The following is an 18,593-nucleotide window of genomic DNA, read 5'->3' as shown; positions in this document are numbered from 1 at the left end:
GCCCTCTGCTGGTTAGTATTTGAACCGCATCCAAGGACGCCGATGCTGTGTGGGTGCAGAAATAACGGACAGCAGTCGCAAAGTAAACATTGAATCTATGCTGACCGACTTTATTTCTGTATTGTCAGAAACAAATAGGAACTGCTGAAAATAGAAATTCTTGTCCCAATTTCATGATCAACTATGAAACATTGTTGACATTGTCACATGAACAAACTCAACTCAGAGCCTTCACAATTGCATAAAAATGGCCATCGCCCTTTAAATGTTAGAATGCAGTTGCTACAAATATCAAGTACTTGTGAGTGTTTCATTTCCACTCTTAGTAAACAAAAAAGAGAATTAAATAAAATGATAATTTACAATATTTATCACAAAAAATTCATAGGTTGATGGCTCTGAAAAAAAAATCAAATTCAAAGTTGTTGACCTTTTGTAGAAGAACAATACACTGAGTCGGAACTAAAAATATAAACAACCTAAACAAATGTGCACAGTAAACACAACGAGACAACTTGAAGAAAATAAAGAGTTTGCAGTCTTTTTGCTGGCGTCACTGCTAAAAAAGTTTCTACAAAAATCCCTGCAGCAAACTTCTCCACGTAAAGCTGAACTGGAGTGATTTCACAACAATTAGGGTTAGGGTTAGGGTTAGTCACTCATCTGAGTGACTGGCGATTAAACTGGGACCAGTTTCCCCAGTTTCTCTCACCCACTGATTGTCTTTTCTCAACTGTCCGACATCCAGTCAACAGTTTTACCTTTGAGGCCAATGCTGCTGCCTTTTAACCAGCGTGCGAGCAGAAACCCACACAGACAGAGCAATAAGCTGCCACCACTACTTCATGTTCCCGTGGTCGGTGGTTGAACGGTTGTCTCACTGGCGTTACACACACCCAGTGGGCTGCATGACTCTCAGGACTGTTGTCACTGTACGAGTACTTTTGGATATAAATGGCAAATGGACTGAGCCAATATATACTGTAGTACTTTATACTACAGCTCAACGAATCAAAAACATGAAAAAACAGCAGAATAACAATCAGAACCTACTATTAAACTGGATGTTCAGAACACTGAATTTCTAATGCCAACAGTTTTAGAGAAAAATGGGTTCGCGTCAAGTGAGTATTGGGGCAATTTAAAAATATTATTAACGTATAAATGTCAAACCCAACAGAATGATGGTGAAATGATGCAGCTGGAGCAAACAATGTTCAAACTCTACTTTAACATCCACGTTGTCATGGTTTCAAACCTGCTTTTGCACTAAAAGCTCTTTGTCCACTAACCCCGCCTCCTCTCGTTATATTTGTTAGCTAACACGTCTACGCTGGTAACAAACACAAAGCATGCACTGAACCTGAAATGAAACCACCATAATACAAAATAATAACCACAGTAATGATAATAGTAACAACAGCAACAGTCAACCTGTGTTTGCCTTTTGCATAAATAATGCATTGTCCACTGATTCCTGTATGGAGGTGCAGCCGATCTCCACTGTAGCAGTGCTAGAGTGGCAGGAAGTGAGGCGTGTTTTCACGTTCCTTTGTGCAGAGACCCTGAGGAGGAAGTGGAGCGATTGTTCACCTGCAGGGGGCGCACAAGGTAGAAAATGTCAGAGCACACCAATGGTAATGTAAATACTATGGTTCAGTTCTGAGAGAATTATTTTCCCTGAGATTAGAATCTTAGGGTCCCATGCTGTTTAATACTGAATTTATTTTTTAGGCATCAAGAGTTTCATCCTATTGGGGGCGACAGAGTTCAGTCATTGACCGCTGCCTTCATCCTGGTCAGCGTCTCAATACAAAGACTAAAATCCACAGGACAGCAGGTAACTGACCTGCTTGGCAGCTTCAGGTGTGGGATGGAGTTCTTTTCCAAAACTTCCATTCAACTGCAACAGTGCTGGAAAAGATGCATTTGTAAATAAAAATAAAAACAAAGAGAGTTGAACGATCTTAAATCACAACATCTGCCTTTCGGCCCCTCACCTTGTGGGTCGATCCTGGGGTCCACAAAGCCCCAGTGCTGGTAGAGGGCAGCTAGGTCATGGGGGTTGTAGTTCTTCAGCAGACCCACAATATCAATGTCCATTGGCATTTCCCCCGAGGTTCCGGTCTTTCCCTGAGCGAAGTGTAAATGTTCTAGGTAGGCTTTGTGACCCCACATGTTCATGGCGGCCCACCGGTCGGCACCTGAGCTGCTGTCGCACGACTGCCTGCGTGAGTGGGGTCCGTCTGGCTGACCGGCTGACGTCCCACCTCGACTGCGGCCCAACATGAAGCCCAGACCCTCCTGAGGGAAGTTGGCCTCGACGGCAGCGGGTCGGTGGTACTTGGTGCTGCTGGGGGGCTGGAAGCCGACTGGGTTCTTAGCACCGCTCGACGATGAGGAGGCCTGCGAGCTGCAGCTCTGACCTCCAGACTTCTTCTGAGGAAGTCCTCCAGTTTTCCCATCCAAGGAGGAGCGCGAGTCCTTGGGCTGGTGCTTGGGCTTGGAGGGGGCCGACTGGGTCTTGGGAGCAGAGTGTTTGCTGCTGACGCTGCTGCTGGAGGTGGAGGAGGTGGAGGAGGTGGCACCTGGAGGCTGCGTGCGCTGAGTCCTCGGAGTGTGCAGAGCCGGGCAGTCTTTGCCCTCCAGGAAGGGCGGCGGCCCGGTGCGTCTCCACTGGGCTCCGCCCCCCTTCAGGGTCTTGGGGATGCTGGCACTGGGGACCCACTTGGGCGCCACCGAGCTGCTGCCGTCCACCTTGTGTGCCACCCGCTGGTGGATCCACAGAACCTCCGGGTAGCAGGAGGCGTGGCCACAGTACGGGCACTGGTGTCGGACCAGCCTCTCCGTGCTGTCGGAGCGGTTTGCGGCCCCGCCCACGTCCAGCGAGGACAGGTCGAGGAGGCTCCCGGTGTCGCTCCCCTGCCCTTTGACCTCGCCGCCATTTGCTAGGACGCTGGCCTCCGCCGAGGCGTAGCCTGGCAGACGGGTGTACGGGTTCCAGCAGGGCTGGCTGAGCAGCGCGCTCCGGCTCCTGAGGTAGTCCATGTATCTGGAGGCTTTGGGGCCGCTCTGGTGGCCGTAGAGGCCCAGAAAGTCCTGGTGCTGCTTGTGCAGGTGAGTCCTGAGTAGCGAGGCGTCAGCTGTGTGGAAGTCACAGTGATGGCAGGAGTAGGCTTTCTTACCTGCGGGTCACACAAAGACAGGGTGTGAAGCTCTGCCACGACGGGCCAGCAATGAGTTTCAGTATCGGTACGCACTTAAGATAAGTTATTATTATGCATAAACCACTGTGGGAATACTTTCCCCAGGCGCAGTAAATATTCTGTATTCATTGGATGGGGGGGAGAGGGGGGGGGGAGTGCTTCGGGTTCGGGGAAGTTGATTTTAAAGAAATCACTGAGAACTTTTTCTTGCTGGAACTTTCAAACTAATGTTTGTCTAAAGGCCACAGAAGAGGCCAACTGATGTCTTCCATCCTCTCTCAGCCAAGTGCCCCTGCAGTCATGCAGTTCACATAATCCGTCACTAGAGGGCGCCTTTCCCTTGAGGAAAATTCTGACTCCTGCGTGTTATTTTCCCCTCTTGGTATATAATGAAGCCAGGTGTAGGTGCTGCCCCACAGATAACCACTATATTAGGGGGCATTAGTGAGCTTGAGACCACAGCATAGAACAGGCTAACCCTACCCTACCCCAACCTTAACCCTACCCCAACCTTAACCCTGCCTTACTGAGTCACATTCTGCTTCAGCTGCACAGATACAAACTTTGCTTCCTGCTCAGTGAAACCAGGACTGCTGTTAGAAATGATGAGGACGGCAGTGTGTGGAGCCGAGGAACTGACCTTTGACCCCACGACACAAACCAGTCAATGCAAAGCTGACAGAGTGACTGATACTGATTTGGAGGTCACGTGACCCACTGTGGCGTGTGAGACCTGACTTACCCTCCTGGTTTCTGCTGCTGCTGCTGCTGCTGCTGCTGCTTTGGACGTCTTTGACTCTCTTGGACTGCAGCGCCTCGTAAAAGGCGTGACCGAGTCCGTTCAACAGGATCCGGTCCTTCTGGCAACTCTTCTTCTCCCCCCCACCTTTGCTCCTGGACGTGGGGTCGAGTCCCGCCTCGCTCTTCATCTTCTTGGTGCTGGAACCCGGGGCCTCGATCTGCTTCCTCTTCCTCTCCTGCTTCAGCGGCACGTACTCGCCCTTCTCCGTGTCGTAGGCCACCTCGGCGTCCGCCAGCCTCTCCTCCCAGCCCAGGCATTTCTCGGTGGCCTCCGCCAGGCGCCCCCTGGTGGCCAGCTGCCACGCCTGGTAGCTGCAGATGGGATCCAGCTCCGGGATCCTCCCTGGCGGGCTCTGCTCCTCTGAGGTTTCTCTGGATCCGGCGCACGACAGGTTCAGCCCGGCCATGAATCGTCTCTTGGCAGCGTCCACGTGGGACGCGTCCCGGTCCTCCTGCGGACCGTTCGGCTCCGGGCCGTGCCGGTCGGGCCCGTGCAGTTTCTCGTGCGCCCTCAGGGCTTTGCGGTCGGCGAAGAAGTTGCCGCAGCTGGCGCAGAGCTCGTAGAGGCACCGGTCGTTGATGAGCACCGCTGGGTCCTGGGGAACCTCATTGATGGAGACGGGCGGCTCGGCGCTCCTGCCGCCCCTCGGCGGCGCTGCCTTGACCCGGTGGCTCTGAAGGAACCACGCCTTGTCCTGGCCGCTGCGGTGCCTCTTGATGTGGGTCTTGAGGAGCTGCACCTGAGGGAAGGTCTGGCCACAGATGGCACAGGTGCACGGGTCGCTGCCCTCCGGGTCCTTGGTCTTCCTCTTGGTGCTTCTGCGCTTCACCTTCCCGTCGACGGCGTCGGCTTTATCGGGCGGCTTGACGTTTTCAGGCGAGTCGGGCGTCTCGCCGGAGTCCTGCTGGTCCCGCTGGTCCCGCTGGTCCCGCTGGTCCCGGCCCCCGTCGGCCTCCGGCTCGTGGCCCAGCAGGCCCAGCTTGTGGCTGCGGACGTGGGCCTTGAGGCGGCCCTTCTGCGCTGTCCTGTGCTCGCAGTAGGGACACTTGTAGGGCTTCTCCCCGGTGTGCCGCCTCATGTGCTGCGACAGCGAGCTGAGCAGCGGGAAGCTGCGGCCGCACACTCCGCAGGCGTGGCCGGCGCTCTCCTCTTGCTCCGCCTCCTGTTTCAGCGCCGCCACCTTCTGCGACGCCTCCTTCTCATCCGTCTCCATGGCTGCTCGGTACGACGGTGGGGGGGCTACGGGGGTGCGGTCGAGTCCTCTGGGTGTGAAACGTGTCTCCGCCCACAGGTCAGTGAGCCGCCAACAAAAGATTGCGTAACATCACAGCTTTGGTGTCGCTCCGGGTTTACCTGGATACAGAACAAAAAGTCTTAGAAAGCACACATTTATGATGCCTGGTCATAAAAAAATCCCTGATTCATCTGGAAGTGACATTAACAGAAGAATACAGAATAGAAAGAATTCCAAATGGAAAGATTCAAAGCGACAAAAACTAAAACTTATGCAGGAAAGATTTTCAGTTAGGGTTAATCACCTGTTCCCAACATTTCTTGTTATATATACACACATATATACATACATACATATATACTGTATATATACACACACACAAGTTGCTTGACAAATGTGTAGAATAGAATAGATATACTTTATTGATCCCCAATTGGGAAACTAGACATGAAGTGGCCAGTGATTGGCTACTGACAATCTCACACTTTATCTGAGAGGGTGCACAACGTAATAAGTTCCCACAGTATGTCGACATTCACCAACAGTAAATCAAATGGAAATGTAGCTGAGTGTTCCTCCCTGTGCTGAAGCTAGGTGGCACTGTAGAGGCTCACTGAGGCAACATTTGCATCGCACAGATTTGACAACAACCTTTGTCCCGCAGAGGAGAGAGAGAGAGAGAGAGAGAGAGAGACAGAGAGAGACAGGGAGAGAGAGAGGGAGGGAGGGAGAGAGAGGGACAGAGAGAGAGGGAGAGAGAGAGACAGAGAGAGACAGAGAGAGAAAGACAGGGAGAGAGAGAGAGAGAGAGAGACAGGGAGAGACAGGGAGAGAGAGAGGGAGGGAGGGAGAGAGAGGGACAGAGAGAGAGGGAGAGAGAGAGAGAGAGACAGAGAGAGACAGAGAGAGAAAGACAGGGAGAGAGAGAGAGAGAGAGAGACAGAGAGACAGAGAGAGAAAGAGAGAGAGACAGAGAGAGAGAGAGACAGGGAGAGAGAGAGGGAGAGAGGGAGAGGGAGAGAGAGAGATGGCTGTCTGTGTGTATTAGAGTGCGGGTCTAGGTCTCGGCGTGTGTGTGTGTGTGTGTGTGTGTGTGTCAGTCCTTTGGCTCTCCTATGTTTAAATGGAGTGTGTGAGGTGAAGCATGAAGAGATGCATTCACTCCTGGCCAACCAGGATGAACCCTGCGGGGCCGTCCACTCCCATTCACGATCAATAATCCATCAACACACTTCATTCCAGAGGCTCTCATGGACTCGCACCATTCTGGGGGTTGATGTCAGTGAGGAAGGTAAAAAAAAGAATAAAGTGACTTTTTATAACAGAACTTTATTTAGCGGTACAGTGTGTACAATTCCCTCCCTCTCTGGAACCTGCCAGTGAGCTACAGTGGCCTGCACACACAAACCTTGACATCTCGTCCACCTTCTCATTGGTTGCTTCATTTGACAACGCGAGCGTTCACCCTCAGTACGAAGCACGCTGTCAGGCCGGCTAGATTGTTCACAGCGGGCTTCCTTAGAAATAGGGTGGTGCAAGACGGCAGCTATCTGGGAGCGAGATGCTCTACGTATATAAATATAAATAACAACCGTTCTATGGGGAGGAAAACCTAATTAGATTTATTGTACTGAGAGTATACACTTTTATTCATATGTTTACAGGCAGCATAATTATAATAAGCTTGGACCAATATAAAAATCATAAATCAGGCACGGTTTTACACAGTGGACCTTGAATGGGCGATTTGTAAGGAAAAACACGACAGGCACCAGGAGGAGGAGACACAGGCACCAGGAGGAGGAGACACAGGCACCAGGAGGAGGAGGAGGAGACGCAGGCACCAGGAGGAGACGGAGGCACCAGGAGGAGGAGGAGGAGACGCAGGCACCAGGAGGAGACGGAGGCACCAGGAGGAGGAGACACAGGCACCAGGAGGAGGAGACACAGGCACCAGGAGGAGGAGGAGGAGACGCAGGCACCAGGAGGAGGAGACGGAGGCACCAGGAGGAGACGCAGGCACCAGGAGCAGAGGCACCAGGAGGAGGAGACAGAGGCACCAGGAGGAGGAGGAGGAGACACAGGCACCAGGAGGAGGAGGAGGAGACACAGGCACCAGGAGGAGACAGAGGCACCAGGAGGAGGAGACACAGGCACCAGGAGGAGACACAGGCACCAGGAGGAGGAGACAGAGGCACCAGGAGGAGGAGACAGAGGCACCAGGAGGAGACGGAGGCACCAGGAGGAGGAGACACAGGCACCAGGAGGAGACACAGGCACCAGGAGGAGGAGACAGAGGCACCAGGAGGAGGAGACAGAGGCACCAGGAGGAGACGGAGGCACCAGGAGGAGGAGACAGAGGCACCAGGAGGAGACGCAGGCACCAGGAGGAGGAGGAGGAGACGCAGGCACCAGGAGGAGGAGACAGAGGCACCAGGAGGAGGAGGAGGAGACACAGGCACCAGGAGGAGACGGAGGCACCAGGAGGAGGAGACAGAGGCACCAGGAGGAGACGCAGGCACCAGGAGGAGGAGACAGAGGCACCAGGAGGAGGAGGAGACGGAGGCACCAGGAGGAGGAGACGCAGGCACCAGGAGGAGACGGAGGCACCAGGAGGAGGAGGAGACGGAGGCACCAGGAGGAGGAGACGCAGGCACCAGGAGGAGACGGAGGCACCAGGAGGAGGAGGAGACGGAGGCACCAGGAGGAGGAGGAGACGCAGGCACCAGGAGGAGGAGGAGACGCAGGCACCAGGAGGAGGAGGAGACGCAGGCACCAGGCTGCTCTGACCAATCAGAGAAGTCGGTTGAAGATGTTCCAATGCAGGCAGACTCAGAGGCCAGATACTGTTTAAAAACAACAACAACAAACAAACTTGCTCCCATTTGCCAAAGTGTGGCTATTTGTGGCCGCGCTGATACTGAAAGGAAGCTGTGAGTGCGGCACGCAGCCGGCCAGGCGGTCAAAAGAAAAAAAGCTGCTATTATGTCGGCCGCACCAGAACTGTCACATCGCCTCATGTCTGGCCCTGCACCCCCTCACTGGGGGGTCGGCAGAGGTATTGTTAAGGCAGGGAGGCCCTGGGCCCACACGCTGCTGTCTGAGCGGAGGGGCGGGACAAAAGAAGACCCTCGTTTGTCTTGTCACTCTGTTTTATAAATGTGAGGCCGAGAGGGGGAGGAGGAGGAGGAGGCTGAGGAGGAAGAGGAGGGGGAGGAGGAGGTGGGGGAGGGGGGGGAGGAGGAGGGGGTGGGGCTAAGAAAAAGTAGATGCAACAGAACATAAAGGCTGGAAGAAGATGTTGACTCCAGTTTGATGTTTTTCTTTTTCTTTTCTTCACTGTGTGAAAGGGGAACGTTTGTCTTCATGGGCCGAGTCGCTCAAGCTGGACAGGTTGGTTCGGTACCGGAGGGGGGGGGCTGGACGGGTCGGTTCGGTTCGGTACCGGAGGGGGGGGCAGTGTTCAGGAGCTTCTGCTGGCAGGTGTTTGGTGAGCAGACGCCGTCAGATTAGTGCACGGCCAATGTGGCACGCTGTCTCCAGGAAGGACAGGGGCTGCTGGTGGGGGGGAGGGGCTGCTGGTGGGGGGGAGGGAACAGGGGAGGGGGGGGGGGGGACGGGGGAGGGGGGGGAAGGGAACAGGGGAGGATGAGCGAGGGGAACTGCTAGGGTGGTAATTAACGGGTTAAGTTAAGGCGAACGTAATGAGTTGACACAATGGGACGCAGCCGGAGCGCCGAGGGCAACAGATGGGAAGAACCGGGCCGCCTTCTGCAGCGTAAGCCTGGCACACCACGACCCGGCCCACTTCTCACACTGACGTCTGAAGACGTCCTGCACGATCGCCACGTACACAAAGAGAAAAAACTGCCACTCTTCCAAGATTAAAACCAAACAAATCTTTTTTCTCTCTCTGATGTCCACATGTCAACAAGCGTCACGTGTTGAGCGGCTCCATGAACACGGAGAGCTCCTCCCCCACACTCCCTCCCCTCCACACTCCCTCCCCTCCCTCCCTGAGAGGAGGACCTGCAAAGTGATGCACACAGCCAAACATTTGGCTCCAGGGTTTAACTCGTTTCTTTCAGAGTCCCTCGCTCGCCCCCCTTTTCTCTCCCTTTTCTTTGGCCAATGAATGAGCTCCGTCCAGTCAGCTGCTCGCATTGATTCATCCTGACGTCCCGACCAGCTCAGCACAAACTCCCTCTGCTCGGCCCACTGATGCTGAGAGCCGGTGTGCTCTGCTGAGTGCGTGTGCGTGTGCGTGTGTGTGTGCGCGTGTGTGTGTGTGTGTGTGCGCACTTGCATGAAAATATCCCCCCTCCCTGTCCGTGTGTGGTAAATGTGTGCACGGCCTGTGCGCCTGGCCGCTGCACCGTGACTGCAGGTCGCTTCCTGCCAGGATCCACAAATAGAACCCCCCTCCCCATCAGGTGAAATGGAATTCTAGGGTTCTAGGGTTCTGGGGTTCTGGGGTTAGAATGAGTGGAACGAGTGTGTGAACTATGCCAGCTGCAAGTCACCGCTGCATTATTGTTTAGCCGTGCACTGGCAGACACTCGCGCTTGTGCGTGCTTGTGTGTCCCAATGACCAGCACCGAGTCTGTGCCAGCAGACCCCTGACTGGAGAGGTCATGTGACCGTCCGTATGCCAGTGTTCAGCGCCACGGTCTCGCCTCGCGTCTCCCACCGTCCTCCTGGCTTTGCAATCTGCTGCAGTCTCTCTCCCGACACCTCACTCGGACTCACACTCGGACTCGGACTCACACTCGGACTCGGACTCACACTCGGACTCACACTCACACTCGGACTCACACTCGGACTCACACTCACACTCGGACTCACACTCGGACTCACACTCGGACTCACACTCTTGGACGTGTGAAGTCCATTGTTGGCACTCCAGACACTGTCATGCTCAACAATCACTAATGAATGAATGAATGAATCATTGTGTCGTGTCTAAATAGGACCCATCCTTTTGGGAATTATAGACACCACAGAAACCATATTACATTAATGACTTGAATTCACTTCCTGTAGCTGATGCCACAATTCACCTTCGGTTAAGACATAAATAAAGCAGGAAATAACATTAAAAACAGACCATAATGTCTCACATAAATATGCTTTCTGTTCTCCGAGCCCAGGCTTCAGTTCTCCACAGCTGTTGATCACAGCCATCAATGATGCAACATCTTCACTTTAATAAAAAGAATTCTAGCATGCTTGTTTGTCTTCAATCTTTCCTTCTTTCTGACAGAATCACAATGTAATGACTGTTCTTCTGGCGGAGGCTTGAAATTACATCTGCCAGTTACTATGACAATGGTGCAGATCAAGTTTTGCTCCTGTCAGCTGACTCTGCACCCGTGCCCATGAGTGCCGGTTCTGTTCCTCTGGCCTCTGTCAGCGATGGACGCTCATTTGATGTCAAGCGTGCATTCTGACCTCATTCTTCTGTTCTTTTTTTTCAGTTGGAATCGACTGCATTGGGGTTAGGGTTGGGGTTGGGTTGGGGTTGGGGGTTGGGGGTTGGGGGTTAGGGGTTAGGGGTTGGGGTTGGGGTTGGGGTTGGGATTGGGTTGGGGTTGGGTTGGGGTTGGGTTGGGGTTGGGGGTTGGGGGTTGGGGTTAGGGTTAGGGTTAGGGGTTGGGATTGGGTTGGGGTTGGGGGTTGGGGGTTGGGGTTGGGGTTAGCCTCAGCCTCTCGCAAAATCAGCGCTTCGGGAGCACTTGGACGGATTTGGCAACGTGCGCAGTTCACTACAAATTTGATCAAACAGGCTTAAAAACAATATGAGGATATTACATCACCTCTTACATCTAAAGAACGCATGAATGTTTCACCAGGCCTTTATTATAAGCAATGACGTCGCCCCCTGCAGGAACCAGCTCACAGTTTTGGGGCATTTTCAACCGCCCCATCCCAAAAGACGGTGCCCAGCAACAGTGGAGTGTTCCTGGAATGACTTAACGACGGGAATAGTGGAGCAGTGTGGAATACTGTGGAGTACTGTGGAATACTGTGGAGTACTGTGGAGCAGTGTGGAATACTGTGGAGTACTGTGGAGTACTGTGGAGTACTGTGGAGCAGTGTGGAGCAATGTGGAGTACTGTGGAGTACTGTGGAGCAGTGTGGAAGACTGTGGAGTACTGTGGAGTACTGTGGAGTACTGTGGAGCAGTGTGGAGCAATGTGGAGTACTGTGGAGTACTGTGGAGCAGTGTGGAAGACTGTGGAGTACTGTGGAGTACTGTGGGATACTGTGGAGTACTGTGGGATACTGTGGAGTACTGTGGAGTACTGTGGAGCAGTGTGGAAGACTGTGGAGTACTGTGGAGTACTGTGGGATACTGTGGAGTACTGTGGAATACTGTGGAGCAGTGTGGAAGACTGTGGAGTACTGTGGAGTACTGTGGAGTACTGTGGAGCAGTGTGGAGCAATGTGGAGTACTGTGGAGTACTGTGGAGCAGTGTGGAAGACTGTGGAGTACTGTGGAGTACTGTGGGATACTGTGGAGTACTGTGGGATACTGTGGAGTACTGTGGAGTACTGTGGAGCAGTGGGGAGTACTGTGGAGTACTGTGGAGTACTGTGGAATACTGTGGAGTACTGTGGGATACTGTGGAGTACTGTGGAGTACTGTGGAGCAGTGGGGAGTACTGTGGAGTACTGTGGAATACTGTGGGATACTGTGGAGTACTGTGGAGCAGTGTGGAGCAGTGTGGAATACTGTGGAGTACTGTGGAGTACTGTGGAGTACTGTGGAGTACTGTGGAGCAGTGTGGAATACTGTGGAGTACTGTGGAGCAGTGTGGAGTACTGTGGAGTACTGTGGAGCAGTGTGGAGTACTGTGGAGTACTGCGGAGTACTGCGGAGTACTGTGGAGCAGTGTGGAGTACTGTGGAGTACTGCGGCCGAGCGGCCTGATGTACCTCAGAGATTAGACGGCTGGGAGCTCAACAGTCACAAGCGTGGACAAACTTGCGCACACTCGTGTCCCCCGCCCCTCCCCCCCCCCTACTCCACCCCTCCCCCATCCAACTCCACCCCCCCCCCTCTCTGCTTGTCCAACCTCCACTTGGTTACACAACATACTATGCAGGGATTACTCTTGCTAGCATGAGATGAGCTGCTTGATGAGTGAGTGGCCTTTTATGGTGGCTGCCCCTCAGTGCAGTGCAAAGGGAAGCGACACCGACGACCAATGGAAAGAAGTGAACACACGTTTGTGTTTTTGGAAGAGGGTCGATGAGTATAAAAGATTTCTCGCTGCTATCCAGCGAGGAGACGGAGCGGCAACAGCAGAGATCAAGAGACGTGAAGGACCGCTTCTCCTATCAGTGGTGTTCATTCATCATACAGTGGGAGGCCCGAGGACCCACTCTCCTCAGTCTGGATTGGCCAGTGTGGGAGACACTGGACTATAATCTGCTGGTATTAACTTGCTCTCTAAAAAAAGCACTCTCGACAGGGATTAGATTATAATGGCAAGGTCAGCTCAGACTCGCTCCGACTGTCTCACTTGATGTCTCTCTATCACCCTGCACTCTGAGGCTTTATCTTTCTGCTCAACCTGCCAGTACCATATTACAACTCATTCTAGTTTGGCTGAGTCCATCACACAGTCAGTTAATCAGAAATTAAAATTTATAAGACATAATAATGAAACAAGATTATACTTTTGCTCATAAAAATAAAAGCCAAGATGACTTTACCTTCAGCTAAGAAACAGAAACATTGAATAGACGATAGTAATATGAGCATAATGTAGTGTTAATACAAAACCTCATTAGTTTGTCAAAAGTGACACATTTGCCTGAGATCAACTGGAGCTCATTAATAAAGTGGGAACAGCGTCATCATTTATTGCACTACAACTCAGCATTTCAGACATTTTGCTTCAAAATGAAACATCAAAAACTTCAGTAGGGTTAGGGTTAGCTAGTTAGGGTTAGCTAGTTATTCAGCTTTTCATTCAATATGTGTCTCCAGAAAAGTGTGAATAATGCAATTTTAATCCAATCAGTTTATTTCTTCAAGATAACATTTAGATTGAGTCCCCTGATGTACAGGATGCTACAATGATAATTATTAGGAAATGAATTTGCCACTACAACGCCCACTCACCCGGAAAGCTCAGGGAGTTGAATTCAAAAGTCTTGAGTTTGCGTTGGTTTAAAAGTTCGCCGAGTATTGGGCGTTTGAGAGAACATTATATCCCTGCTCCATTGTTACCAGAACACGGCCGTAGCGACAGCTGTTGAACTGTCGTCAGTAACGTGTTCTGCTGAGCAGTAATATTGAACTGCTGTGACCTACAAAACAAACACTGGAGAAGAGACAAAGGGAGGACGAATTAGAAATCACCAAATGAATTCAATTTTAGTGAAATTTCAATTTAAAAAGAGGCAAACTGAGACTCCCTACATGCCGGCCCAGAATGAGTGCATTCAATACATTAAGAACCTGGCGGCCCCATTGGACGCAATTCTTCATCAAACATCAACGTTGTCACGTAAGAAAGGCGGTGTTGATTTGCAGTGGAGCAGCAGGTGTGTGTTGCTGCTATGATTGAGGTAAGGATTGAAGAGTAAGGTGAAACCTGCCGGCAGCACCACAGTGACAGCTGGCAGCAGGGCGGGCTCAGGTTTCCTATAGGGGTCTTGCATCTTTTACACCACCGCTTCTTTGGAGTAGAATGGGCCGATCGTAACCCGACTCCCCCAGACCCGTCCGACCCGGCCTCCCCCTGTCTGGCTGGGCCGAGCAGCAGGCCGCCCTCGTCCCTCCCATCTTCCATCTGGACCTTTCGCTGCTGTTTGTACTGCAGCTCCTCCGCTGGGTTTAGGGTCAGGAGTCGTGAGGAAACCCCCCCGACGGCAGACTTCCCCGAGCGGCCGGGCCTGCGTTGGGGTTCTGCTCGGCTGCGGTGTGATAAGAGGGCAGCAGGGCGCTTCTCAGATTATCTGATGTCAACACAGATTACATTGTGTTGACAATGAAAGAAGAAGTCAAGCTGACAAACATCTATGATGACATCATGGCGTCATTATTGTTAAAAAGCATTTATCTGATTAACAGCTTGGCCTTAAAAATGCCCCCAAAAAATAAAGTGGTAAGTGGGACAAAAAACATTAGAACGCCTTCGTAGCCAAAGGATGAAGGCGTTTCCTGCTGAGTGATGTTCTTCTACTGAAGGAGGGCGACAGACGTGTGGGAATACTGGTGAATCAATCAGGTGTGTGGTTGTTTGTAGGCTGTGCTGTTGGGACACACACACACACACACACACACACACACACACACACACACACACACACACACACACACACACACACACACACACACACACACACACAGTATTCCTAAAAACTCCTCCACTTCCTTGTTGCCGTATTGAATGTGTGTGTAGCTTCTGTTGTTTTGAAGTGCGTTTCGATGCCATGAACGCAAAAAACAACAACAACACAAAAGCTCACGTGTGGCGAAAACACGGATGTGCAGGTTTTTCTGGATGTGAGCCAGCGGCGCACGCTGAGTGGCTGTACAAACTCCACACAGCAGCCACAGCAACAAGAGCACAGCAGTAATGACTGAGACCTGTTTGGGTGCACTCACTGCTGCTGGGGTTTTACACTGAGAGTCACACAACCAAGACCCTAACCCTAACCCTAACCCTAGCCTAACCCTAACCCTGGAGTTTTACACTGACAGTCTGACACAACCAAGACCCTGACCTAGCCTAGCCTAACCCTACCCTAGCCTAACCTGACCCTACCCTAACCTAACCCTACCCTAACGCTAACCCTAGCCTAACCTGACCCTACCCTAGCCTAACCCTACCCTAACCTACCCCTACCCTAACGCTAACCCTAGCCTAACCTGACCCTACCCTAGCCTAACCCTAACCCTGGAGTTTTACACTGACAGTCTGACACAACCAAGACCCTGACCTAGCCTAACCTGACCCTACCCTAGCCTAACCCTACCCTAACCTACCCCTACCCTAACGCTAACCCTAGCCTAACCTGACCCTACCCTAACCTAACCCTAAGCCACTTTAAGCAATGGAAATGAAGTATTTTCTTAGTTAAGCGAAACCAGCCTATAATTGTGTGTTTTCCATGAGGGGAGAGTTTGTCTATTTTTTTTTTTTGCTTTAGTTTTGTGCAGGCTTCTTTAAATTGGCCTGCGCATTCACACCATTTCTTAATTACGCTGTGAAATGCAAAGTGCGACTCTGACTCGTTGCTCCTCAACGTCGTTTATTGACAGCAGATGGACGAAGGCTAAACGCTTGTGCCCATTGTCACACTGAAGAGAGCCGCCCAAAGTGGCCAAAGCCTTTACACACTGCACATCTTCCTGTCTGCACCCCCCCCCGCCCTCCCCCTCGCCCCCCTCCCTCTGTCCAGACCCCCGTCTCCTGACCTAATCTGGATGATTAAATCATTTTTTTTTCTTTAGCACAAATTTTGTTCTCCCCCTCTCCGCTCTTGTCTGGTAGCCACCCCCCACCCCCACCCCCCCGCCCCCACCCCCATTGATCGTCATACTGAGGAGATTACCCTAATAGCTGGGATTACCTCCCCACATGTTGGTTGGCTACATACGGGGAAGGGTGGAGGGGATTGTGGGGGGTGGGCATGTTTTGTGCATGATGTGCAAGTGTATCTGAGGAGTGTTTGAGGGGGGGGGGGGAGTGAGACATGCAAAAAAAAAGACAAATCTGGGGCTTGTTTTTATTGTCTGCTTAAACACGATGGAGCCGCAACCTCAATAATGTCACACTGCCTATAATTAGACTCCGCCCACGTCACAGTGCCTGAACAGTGGCGATCAGCAGCAGTTGTGAGAGGACATCTTTTTAATCAGCAGGGCCAAAAAAAAACACAACAGCCTCTGGGTCTTTTTCCACGCACGTCTGCTTGTTCACGTTTGTACACACTTCACATTTTTGGAAAAAAAAATTTTTTCAGTATAAAGACAATAAACTCTCAGAGCTCAAGCAAAAACAACAACAACAACAACAACAACAACAACAACAACAACAACAATCTGTCAATCAATCAAATCAATCAAAAGAGAAAGAGCAAAGATGTCCCGGTTTCAGGTTCAGCTGCGCTCTGGTTGAACCTAAACACTCCCAGCAGTTTAATAATGTTAGCGTGCAGTTAGGGTTCGGGTTCGGGTTAGGGTTCGGGTCACTGCAGGTTGCAGGGCGACTGCTTCCCAATCACACAGTATTGATACATTACAGCCACACGCGCTCCGGACAGCAACTGTCCAGACTGGCTGGTGGTCTGGTGGCTGGAGCAAGTGTGCAACACGGCTCGCGGCAGCTGTTAAGAGCCTCGCGAGCCACACACGAGGCGGGCGGGCGGGCGGGCGGGCAGAGGCACTGGAGGCCTTTCAGACAGCGCTACAGAAAAAGGAATTCCGTTAATCCGCCGCTGATCCGCTACAATGGCAGCCTTGTTGTCTGTCCCGTTCTGCGCTCACTTGGCCACAAGTTCGCGTGCGCCGCGCGTGTTCGCACAACTGTGCCGAATAATCATCGTATAACCAAACACACAAACAAACAAACAAACAAAAAACCTGCAGCAAAGTCACAAGTCGCCAATTTACACACAGCGTGGTGCGAAGGGCGAGACGAGTGTCAGCAGCAGGGCCAAGCGCACACCACCTGGCCGAGCGTTTGAACGGACGCGTCGGGGACGCGGCGAGGCGACGGGACGCTTCTCGCTCAACTTTAACCAGCACAAAGTAAAGCGGTCACACTTGGCGCCAGAACACCTGTTTAAAGTCCAGACCCGCATCCTTTACCGCCGTGTGTGTGTGTGTGTGTGTGTGTGTGTGTGTGTGTGTGTGTTTTGAGTGTCGTTCCTTACCTTAGCTCGAGGTGAGTCGGCAGGTCGCTCCCATCCCAGGACGACAGAACCAACACAAAACACACACGCGCAAAAAGCGAAGGCGGAAGTATACTTTAAAAGATGAGCGACATCAAAGTCAGCGGGCGTTATCCCTCCGCCGCGCGAGCTCCGCAGCTCATCTCATGTGGTTCGCTTTCTTGCCCTCTCGCGCGTCCCCGCTGCGGTGGAACTTGGCCGCGTTTCATTCAATCACTGCCCCGTGTTGTGCACCTGAACCGCAGTCCCGGCCCCCTCCCCTCCCCTCCCCTCCGCTCCGCAACGGCAGCAGCGGTACCAACACAGGCGGCAGCACTGAGTCGTCGTCCGGCGGCGGGAGGAGGGGGAGGGGCGGGGAGGGGAGGGGAGGGGCGTTGGTGAAGGAGGGGGCAGCGGGAGTGACGCGAACGATAACGTTATTAACCTTAATGACAAACGGCCCGCGTGGTTGCATCCGAGAGCGCGCGCGCGCGCGCGCGCGCCCCTGCCTCGAGAGCAAAGCGAGCGCGGGCCGTAGGCGCACGCGGGACCCGTGACAGTTAATGGCAGATAATCTGCTTGTGGGGAATGTAGCCGTGGGCTGCTGTGTGTTCATCCCAAATGCAACGTGAGAAGATTTGATTTATTTATTTATTTATTTATTTATTTAAATAAAAATATAATAATAATAATAAAAAAAAAATGTCGAAAAGTGTCTTAATATTCACTTTGGCGAGAGTTGTCTGATTGTGTTGTTTTCCAAGACTTAGGAAGCCTGAGGACTGGCCGAGTCTGGGGTCAACAGTAGCAGCAGCAGCAGTAATACAGCAGCAGCAGCAGCAGCAGCAGCAGCAGGAATAGAGCAGCAGCAGCAGCAGCAGCAGCAGCAGCAGTAATACAGCAGCAGCAGCAGCAGCAGCAGTAATACAGCAGCAGCAGCAGAAACAGCAGCAGCAGCAGCAGCAGTAGCAGCAGCAGCAGCAGCAGCAGAAACAGCAGCAGTAATACAGCAGCAGCAGCAGAAACAGCAGCAGCAGCAGCAGGAATAGAGCAGCAGCAGCAGCAGCAGCAGCAGCAGCAGCAGCAGTAGCAGCAGCAGCAGCAGCAGCAGCAGTAGTAATACAGCAGCAGCAGCAGTAGCAGCAGCAGCAGCAGCAGCAGCAGTAATACAGCAGCAGCAGGAATAGAGCAGCAGCAGCAGCAGCAGCAGCAGCAGCAGCAGTAATACAGCAGCAGCAGGAATAGAGCAGCAGCAGCAGCAGCAGCAGCAGCAGTAATACAGCAGCAGCAGGAATAGAGCAGCAGCAGCAGCAGCAGCAGCAGTAATACAGCAGTAGCAGCAACAGCAGCAGCAGCAGCAGCAGCAGTAATACAGCAGCAGCAGCAACAGCAGCAGTAATACAGCAGCAGCAGCAGCAGCAGCAGCAGCAGTAATACAGCAGCAGCAGCAGTAATA

The 18,593-nt window shown here is 52.4% G+C and overlaps 1 protein-coding gene across 1 annotated transcript; it reads right to left on the bottom strand.

The window, feature by feature from the left end:
* Positions 1-567: 567 nt before the first annotated feature.
* LOC142882413 (zinc finger protein 516-like) lies at positions 568-17,395 on the bottom strand. Its single transcript, XM_076017144.1, has 5 exons — positions 17,141-17,395; positions 3,949-5,361; positions 2,001-3,185; positions 1,850-1,914; positions 568-1,593 (listed from the first exon to the last, which is right to left on the bottom strand). Exons 2-5 carry the CDS (start codon positions 5,219-5,221, stop codon positions 1,543-1,545), a joined length of 2,574 nt encoding a protein of 857 aa, XP_075873259.1. The 5' UTR covers positions 5,222-5,361; positions 17,141-17,395; the 3' UTR covers positions 568-1,542.
* Positions 17,396-18,593: the final 1,198 nt, after the last annotated feature.

This window comes from Nelusetta ayraudi, unplaced genomic scaffold (genome assembly GCF_046127955.1).
Source record: "Nelusetta ayraudi isolate G7.1 ecotype Tasmania unplaced genomic scaffold, CSIRO-AGI_Nayr_v1 ptg000262l, whole genome shotgun sequence".
NCBI lineage: Eukaryota > Metazoa > Chordata > Actinopteri > Tetraodontiformes > Monacanthidae > Nelusetta > Nelusetta ayraudi.
This window is presented reverse-complemented; position numbering and strand designations above follow the sequence as displayed.

Coding starts and splice junctions, on each gene's coding strand:
- LOC142882413 (XM_076017144.1), bottom strand. CDS start 5,221: ATGGAGACGGATGAGAAGGAGGCGTCGCAGAAGGTGGCGGCGCTGAAA. Junction 3,186..3,948: donor CAGCAGCAGAAACCAGGAGG/GTAAGTCAGGTC, acceptor TGTGACCCGCAG/GTAAGAAAGCCTACTCCTGC. Junction 1,915..2,000: donor CCCCAGGATCGACCCACAAG/GTGAGGGGCCGA, acceptor CATCTTTTCCAG/CACTGTTGCAGTTGAATGGA.